Source organism: Oreochromis niloticus, linkage group LG23 (genome assembly GCF_001858045.2).
Source record: "Oreochromis niloticus isolate F11D_XX linkage group LG23, O_niloticus_UMD_NMBU, whole genome shotgun sequence".
Classification (NCBI taxonomy): domain Eukaryota; kingdom Metazoa; phylum Chordata; class Actinopteri; order Cichliformes; family Cichlidae; genus Oreochromis; species Oreochromis niloticus.
Genome location: NC_031986.2, coordinates 40,939,420 through 40,948,689, shown reverse-complemented (window position 1 = coordinate 40,948,689; position 9,270 = coordinate 40,939,420). Strand labels below are relative to the sequence as shown.

The 9,270-nt window shown below is 38.7% G+C and overlaps 1 protein-coding gene across 1 annotated transcript; it reads right to left on the bottom strand.

The window, feature by feature from the left end:
- Positions 1 to 75: 75 nt before the first annotated feature.
- On the bottom strand, positions 76 to 1,551 carry LOC100689822 (duodenase-1). The gene is made up of 5 exons (XM_005479000.4): positions 1,451 to 1,551; positions 1,212 to 1,374; positions 992 to 1,127; positions 563 to 826; positions 76 to 488 (listed from the first exon to the last, which is right to left on the bottom strand). Exons 1-5 carry the CDS (start codon positions 1,506 to 1,508, stop codon positions 324 to 326), a joined length of 786 nt encoding a protein of 261 aa, XP_005479057.1. The 5' UTR covers positions 1,509 to 1,551; the 3' UTR covers positions 76 to 323.
- Positions 1,552 to 9,270: the final 7,719 nt, after the last annotated feature.

Below are 9,270 nucleotides of genomic sequence, written 5' to 3'. Positions count from 1 at the left end.
TTGGTGGAAAGCCTTCGTCCTAAGGACATGAACAGGTAAAGCACAGCAAAAATAGACACATAGTATTGCACATAATGCAGTTTTAATTATATATTTATTCTCGTTTATGTCTGCTGTAATACACTGATGAGTTTCACATTATGTTTAAAGCTCTGTCTGGAGTGATTGAAAATGCTCCCCACTATCTCTAAAGATGACAAAAATAATTGTTTTATTTGGATTTAAAAGCAGTAATCAGCTGTCTCATTCTGTAGTTATGGATATTGCAAATGACGGAGCTTTTATTATTAATTGTGTCAACATCCACAATACAATTTAAACATTTAGCAAGTCTTTTTGTTGAGAATGTCTTTAATCCAGGGCAGGAATTTTGAAATGTCTGTGTAGATGTTGGGGACATCAGGATAGTCACATTTATTGTTGTTGTTAAAGGAAACAATACCAACTGCCATCTTCTTGTCACATACCAGAGGACCCCCAGAATCACCCTGTAGGAAAAAATATCTTTATTTGATTTTATTTAACAATTATGATGTTTACACTATAGCTAATATAAAAATACCTGACAGATTCCTTTATTTTTGTAGTATCCTCCTGCGCAGATAACATTATCGGGAATTTTATTTTGCCAAATCCTCTTACACATCTCCAGGTTAACGATGGGAACATCCACCACTTGCAAGCTATCAACAGTTTCACCACCACTTTCTGTGGCTCCCCATCCAGCGACTGTGCAGGTTTTTTTTTCTTTTAGGTTTATTTGTTGAGTTGGAAGTTTAATTGGTTTAATTCGTCTTTTTTTGTCCAGGTAAACTTTCTCAGACAGCTGGAGACAAAAAGAAGAACTAAATCAAATCAAAAATCTTCAAATTTTCTAATTACTCAGTGCTGATGAATTGAGATCTCCAAATATATCATACATATCATATCAACATATAATATTGTAATAAATGAGTTGATGAATACTGAAGTTAAACAGTTATCTGCTTACTTTGAGAAGCATGATATCATTTCCAAATGTAACATTGTTGTAAGAAGGATGCTTGCACTTCTTTTTTATTTGATATATCATGGTCTTCTCAGCTTTCTTGAGATTGTGGGTGCCCAGAACAACATTTATAGGATTCCTGTATTGATTATAATTAAAAAGTCTGCAGAAATATTCATATTTAGGTGATGAACAGGTTCCTTGTAGGATATTGGTAACTTACCACCTATCACAGTGTGCAGCAGTCAATACAAAGTCTTCACTGACAAGGAATCCTCCACATAGGTGTTGTAGCTGTCCCATAGCTGTCCTGTTTTGCACTGATGCCATATACAGCATTGAATTCTTCTTGGCTTTCTTACCTTTTATGATTTCACTCCCCTTCACTGCAAACAAACAAAAACAATGAAGAACAATTATCTCACATGTTTTTTAAAAAAAGATAAGATACTGAATTCTTACCATTTTGTTGGAGACAAATCATTGCTAGGAAGAGCAGAAACAGTTGCAGGGTGTGCATTGTGCCTGTGAAATGCAGTCGTTTAGGGGGGCAGACGACTACTTTATGCATCACCTTGCAGTCTGTTTGTGGTTTTCATTAACCACACATCCTGTGTATCTCTCTTCTCAAACTTTTGTCAGACATTCATCATTGCAGTCTTATTTTTTTTTAGATTCTTTTTGTGGTTTTATTTTGATCTTTAAAGGGCAGTCCTGTACTCTCATTATTAAATGAATATTAAATGAATTAAAAAGTATTCCCATTTTCTCTTTGCCATTTTCTCTAGCAGCGAGAAACATCACACCTTTAACTGTGAAACGTACACGAGCTGATGAAGTTTTCTCTTCCAGCAACAGCTTCGTAATTACGGGACTTAAAGAGGTCTTAGCTGTTCAAAATGTTATTGTTTAGTTTGATTCAAATAAGTGATTCTAATAATGTTGATTACTATTGTGAGTGATGCAGATTTAATGCAAACACATACACACTGCACCTGATAGAGTGCTTTCAATTACTAAAAAAGTATATTTATAAATATGTCACACATTTTTACATTTTATGTCACAAATTTTATTACATTATGCTTCCTCTCCCCATAGTGTTGTTGCTCAATACGTCATGATATGTTGCAGAGGGCAGCAGAGTTCTCTATAAGGCTTTTAGAGAGGCTTATAGGGAACTGTAAAAGTGGACAAATAGGGCAGCAACCATCAGAAGGTTGCTGGCTCAATCCTCGGGGTTTTCATCAACAGGACTTCCTTCCTTTCTGTTTCTTTTCTTTACACATTCATTTATTTATGACTCTTTTTATGGTTTTATTTTGCACTTTAAAGGGAACTCTGGACCTCTCACCACCAAGTGAACTGACATTTAATGAGGTTTAAAACAATGCCAGTGCAAATTGCTCTCCTTTTTTCTTGTTTTCTGTAGCTGTGAGAAACATCACACTTTGAAAAACTGTGAAAACTAAATGAGTCACTAAAATCACAGTTTCCAGCCACACCTTTGCACAGATGTTAAACTAGTTAAACTAGTCTGTCTTTTCAAAATGTGGTGCAAAATTCAAATAAAAGTAAGTACAGTAAGTAAAAGTCATATGGTTTACTGCAATTTCATTCATTTGAAGTGCTGTCAAGCAAATACACATACAGAGATACATTATATACACAGACTGAAATATTTACGCTGCACCTTATCAATCAATATACATCACAAATCAGTCCTATTACATTAAGCTTGTTCTTCTAATATCTGCAAACCATAAAATATCATATTCTATATGTGTACCGCTCAACTGTTGCTCAATACGTCTTAATTTTGAGCATAAAAAAGTTCATAGGTCACTAAGCTTTTGAGCTGCTCTGCTCTCTGACCATCAGAGGGAGCCATGCATCCATCAGTATGAAGTCACAAATTGAGACGCTCTTCTTAACACAAGCTGTGTTCGTCTGTCATTTATGAAAAAAAAAGCAGAAATCAAGTTATTCCTTTGCAGTTATGAGCAAATGCTAATCATTTCTTCTGCCAGAAAATATGAGACACCTCTGACACTGAAACATGAAACAACTGAGGATATGTAGATTTACTTACTGTCTCCATTCATATTATTAATATTATAATCTTGAATGGTTCATTTTTGGATGTGTGTGTATGTCTCTTACTGGCACTTCGATAGTGGAAAGCCTCCGTCTTCACAAAGATGAATGCTGTGTTTGAAGCTATTAAACCAACTGTATTATGAATAAGCACAAGAATGTAGAAAGGGACACACAGTCATATGCAAAAAAACCAAACAAAAACATTAGGCGATGCACTGGTTTCTTTTATGCAATGTTCAAAGATTAACAGACATGCCAGTTGAAACTCCCAGTTGTCCAAAAAGTCAGAGTCCCCATTTACTCTCATTTCGGTGCAAAAAGCACATTTGGCTTCTATAGCTAATTTATCTCTTTATAAAAAAGTAGTATGGAGAGTCTTTTTTTTACATTTTGGAAGTAAGGGCCGTGGTCGCTTTGATTGATAGGTGTCCCAGCGGCATGTTTCTGCTAATTCCATGTCCAAAAACCTCTTAATGTCCCTTCTGACTCTATCTGTATTATACTCTAATAAACATTCACACTACAGGATACAGAAAAATGTCTTCTTTTTGCATTAATCCTTTGTAAGATTTGACTGGAAGACTGTTTCTCTGCAGATACTGGATGCAGCATCCTTAGGTTTTTCCAGCCAGTGTCAAATTCTCTCTGCAACAATATTGATTAAAGACCTTTACACATCACGCTCGCTGCGTGACACAACATGTGGGTTTTAATCCAACACCAACCTCCTCAGCTGGTTTATTTTAAACATTTTCGCCGCAGAAATCAAGCACATTTTGATATTGTGCATAAATGTCATTAAAGGACACCTGTTAATCTTTGAAGTTGGAAAAAAACCCCACAGTGCTGAAGAAATATCACCATGCGTACAGTGACAAAACACAGAGGCTGTCTAGTTTCACTGGCATGAAGAACTTCTTCACACACGGCACGAATTGAGCAGTAGGGTGGATAGGCTTGGCACAGCGCAAACTTTGCATGAAGTGACTGACTTTGGTCTTTTCCCTTTACTAACAGCCAAAGACAACCTCATGATGTTGACTGGGATTCTGGCCAACATGTGGCCTGCCTAAGCTGACCAAACTATGTAGAAGGTTCCCCTTTAGCCTTTTTTTTTTTGTTTATTATTACCTTTTCATTTGTGATCTTTCTCCATTAATGGTACAACTTATGTTGTTTAAGCAAATAAAAATCAACACAGTGTTACTAAATGTCTATACAGAGGAAGTTTGCGTACTGTCATTCAGTGCAAAAAAATAGCCAAAATATGAGAACTTCAGCTGGACACTGTACTTCCCAGATCAGCTGTTGAGGAACGCAAAGGAAAGACAGACAGATGCCAACACGTGTATACATAGAGTGAAGTCGTACTGGACTGTGTTATTGTGAAATGTGTTTCTGATATTCTTTTTATGTTTGTAAATATCCAGAACATTAGCTACACTTTCAGTGTAATGCAGTCCAGGACAAAATTATTACAAAGTACAGACTATGAGCACATAAACAAAGGGAGCTGACATGTTGGATTGCATTAGACTAAACAGGTTTACCCAATAGCATGACTGCTGAGTGCACTGCTTTTTTTTTTTTAGTCTTTTAGCGTGTCTACTGCAAATGTACAGTATCACTGCTGCTTACAGTTAAAAGCTTGGTAAAGCTATGAGAGCTATTTAAGGCTTAAGGTACATATCTAGTCCTCATAAGGCCTTAAAATTATTTAAATACAATCTCCGATAAACAACAACATAATACATCATTATTTAGGCATTATTTAAAAACTATGTCAAAATGCAGAAAAACTAAGTAGACTCCATTATTCAATATCTTAGAACAACCTTAAGCAACAATAAATATTTTCTATATGACTTTATCAGTCGTTCACACCATCATGGTGGAATTTTGGGCTGCTATTTTTTTAATATGTTGCTTCATTTCATTGTGGTTTGCAGGCATTTGTTGTAAATCTCAGATGCACAGCTACCATATCACAAACCTTTGAGAAGTAAATAATATTAATAGCAACAAGCAGCTAATTAGTTAAAGCTGCCATAAAAACCTTTTGCACTGGAAACACGTAGCTAGAATCTATGATTTAAAAGATACTTGTCAGTACTTGAAAAGTTCTCAAATTAATAAACATATTTTTAATTTTATTTTTTCATTTGTGCTTGGCAGCCTCTGCAGTGATACAAAAGCTGTACTGATCGGTTGTGGTGATGAGAGGTAAGCATGAAAGCAAAGTTTTCGATTCATGTGTTATTTCTTGTTCCTATCCTCACCTATGGTCATGAGTTCTAGATGGTGACCGAAAGAATAAGTATGTGTATACAAGGGGTGGTTTTTTCACTTCGAATAATAGCTGGGCTCTCCCTCAGAGACAGGAGGTGCTTGGTTATTTGAGAGGTTCTGAGCAGAGCTGCTATTCCTTCCCATTGAAAGAAACCAGTTGAGGTGACTGACTAGATTCCTGCTGGTTCCCTCCTAGGCAAGGTGTTACGGGCATGTGCTACTGGGAGCAGGCCCCGGGGAAGACCCAGGACTTGCTGCAGAGATCATATCTCTCAGCTGGCTTGGGAACAACTTGTCTTGCTCAGACTGCTGCCTGTCCATAATTTATGTTATTTTTATACTCACCTAAAAAATCTGTGACCCCCAGTTGCCCCATGGATGGTGGAACTATTATCCAGAAAGATATTATTCCCAACAGGATGGAGCTATTTCATCGTAGGCAAACGTTGATAACACCGAAAAAATTTGTAGTGACCTTTCCTTCTAAGGGGAATAGTGAACCCCAACCATATGAGAAATGTCCCCTAAAAAACAGAGCCACCTGATCCCCTCACTGAATGTGTGACAAAGTGTTGTTGTCACTTCTGTGTAGCTCTCAGCAAGAAATCACTACTGCTACTGGTATTTCTAGCCTTTAATATGTTCTTTTTCAGGGATCAACTTTGCTGTCACACAGTCGTCTTTCCATCCATCTCCTCACCTCATCCCCTGGTGTCTGGCAGGGCTGCAGATATTCAAAGAATGCCTGACATGGCATTTGGCGAGTCAGCACCACATACCTTTGGATGGCATGGCAGGGCTTAAGGGGAAATGTGGCGCATATGCCACTCAGCAGCCCTGTCTAAAGTCTACTAAGTGGCTTCAAACATGAACACTAATCCAGTCAGTGATGAGAAGGCCTCAGTCTGATAGCCGTGTAGCAGACTGCCAAGTCTGTCAAAGCACACGCTCAGGTTCAAACAGAACACAATGGAGAAAAACTCTGAAGTTCAAAGGGAATTGCAGCAGCTTTAATGAAACTGTATTTCCTTTGCAGGTATTTGTGTGTGATGAATCAATTTGTTCTTGCTTTTCCTCTCTTTTATGAAAAGTTTATTTCCAAAAGGTGACTCAGGACAGAGAACTCTGTCTTTGCTCTCTCTTTGTGCAAATAAATGTGACTACACATGTACACAGCAAGAGAGAGAGAGATGTAGATACTAATATAGATGTATTTACAGATATATAAATATGTGCATTGCTACAGCATGCACTCATAGTACTACATTGAGAAACATGTGTTTTCTACATAACTGAATTGATATTTTGAAAACAGCAAAAGGCCTTTGCAGAAATATGAAGAAAGTTTCCCATGTCCTGTCTTAGAGATAATAGCAACAGCAGCATTGCGACATATTTAGTATTTCCAGAGTGTTGAAATTATAGGCAAATCAGGATTTTCCTATATACGTACTGTGCACATGTAGGTGGTTAGAAATGGAAAGACCAACTGCAGCTTTTAGAGTGTTGATCTCTGCTATCTATCTATCTATCTATATATCTATACTGTTTCTCTGAGTGTGTCTGCCTCTATTTCTGCCCCTTTACATCTCTTTATCGATCTTTTATGCTAGAATTCACCTTGAATTGTCCATATATTTTTACATGTGTGTCGTGGCCACAAATCATGTGCATATAGATGAATAGGCGCTGTGATCTCATAAATTTGTTCATACAAACAGTGTATACATAATAACCATACACACATGCAAACATGTTCAAAAACTCACATGCACACTCATCTGTCGTCCACCCTTCAGTCCATCTATTCAGCTTTATAACTTGGGCTGTTTTTGTAACAAAACAAGCCCTAATCCTAAATTCAGGGAGCTGTGAATGTGCCTCAACAAATGGCAGACAAATGAGAAGGATTAGTGAGGGCCTGTGAAAGAGTGAAAGGTTTGCCATTGATCTACGGTGGTCCTGTTCTCTTTCAGGGCCACTCGGTTTGAAAACCCCACTGAGTAAGAGCATACAGGGCCACTCCAGAGCCCCCTAGGCCACCGAGAGACACACAACAGCCACAATTAGTCTCAGGAGCTGTAATGGCAATTCAATAAGCGCTTTAAAATTGTGCCTTAGTCTGTCTGCCACCCCCCAACCCCTCCCACTTCTCCCATTTTCGTCTACATACATAAGATTGGTATTAAGAAGGGCTCTTTTTTTTTCTCTTTCCCACCCACCACAGTTCTTTTCAGTCACTGTGAGAGAAAATGACCACACAGGGTTTCAAAGGTTCTAGAGGCTGTGGTTTGTTGTCGCTGAAGCAGCATGACTTGTGCCCCTGTAGATTTTGGCTGAGGCCCTCAAAATGGGCTTCTATTATTACTTTTTTTCTGTCAGTCAGCTGCAAATTTATTTTGTTGCATACAAAGTTACCTTCTCTATGAACATTAATTGTGTTGGGTCACGCAGAATCCCATCTATTTTTTACTGATGTGAAGACATGCCGTACTTTGTGATGATGTAAGTATACAGATATTTCCATCAAACTCACCGTAAACCTTCTGAGGCCTTTCCAAAAACATGAACACATTACCTGCTGTGCCGCTTACCATGTGCTGTCTTTAGATACTTGTGCAACAACATCAGTGCGTGACTCACTCCCTCAGTCCTCTGCTTATGCGGGTTAGATCAAACACAGCCCAAACACCTGTGTTAGTGACATCAGCACGTCACTGCAGAGGAGGAGTTGAGGATGTGTTCTGGATGGCTGTCATTTGCATTCTCCTGAGGTCTCTCTCTTTGGGACATTCCTTGTTGATTTTGCACAGTGTTTAGGTTTTTCCTTTTGCTTCATGATCAAAGGGCAAAGCTTTTGATCAGGACTTCCAAAGGCTCCCCTCTTGTTTTGCTGGCGAGCGCACTGACAGGACAGTGGTGGAGCAATGATAATTACAGCTCCCATTTGCTGTCCGTGGAACTGGCACCAACAGCCAGTCGCACCCTCAGGCCAAGGAGAAAGAGATTCTTGGACGGTTTAAGGAAGAAAGAGGAGAGGTAGAGCACAGGAGATGGAGGACACTGACAAAGAAACGAGTCAATCAGGAGATCAGTCAGAAAATGGGATTTCTCTGTTCTGTGCAACCATATTTTTGAATGGACTTTATAAAGTATAAAAGCATATTAATAAAGCTTCAATAGCTTATTAATGTTGATGACCCCCATCTTATTTGCTTTCTAAATTTTATGCCAGAAGACAGTTAGATAATCTGGGAACAGACTAGAAATGGAGTATAAAGTTCATCTAGTACTCTCCAGAGTTAAGGTAACTTTCTTTTAAGTGAAAGTTTTACGCAACATCTGCAAGATTTGCAAATATTATTTACTTCTCAAAAATATAAGCGCACCTCTGGTGTGCACAACAGAGGACAAAGACATTTACGTGGCAACAGTACTGCCAGACCCCCCATACCGATATTCTGTGTCACACCCAGACCGTCAGAGCTGAACTACAGTGTGACTTCACGCCATTCTGACCAGACATGTACCCCGTCACAGTAATCTCACATTATGACAGGCTGAAAGGTTGGCCTTTATTCACCCCAAACACCCACTATTCATGCCCGAGTCTCCTTTCTGTTCACTGAAAAGACCGAGTGGCCTCCTGTGCCACCGAAGGTCTCGTCTGTGTGTAAATGATCTTGATGCTCGGCTGCATAGTTCATAACCACAGAGCTTTCATTAGACACGGGGAGGTCCTCCACATCAACACCAATCCCGCTGTGAGTTTCTTCATGATTATGATGAGAGGGGGATTATGTCGAAGTGCTGTGATGGAGATGTTACCAACTCTTAACAATCAGCGCCATGCACAGGAGCAGATTAAAATGACATTGTCGCTCTTCATGACT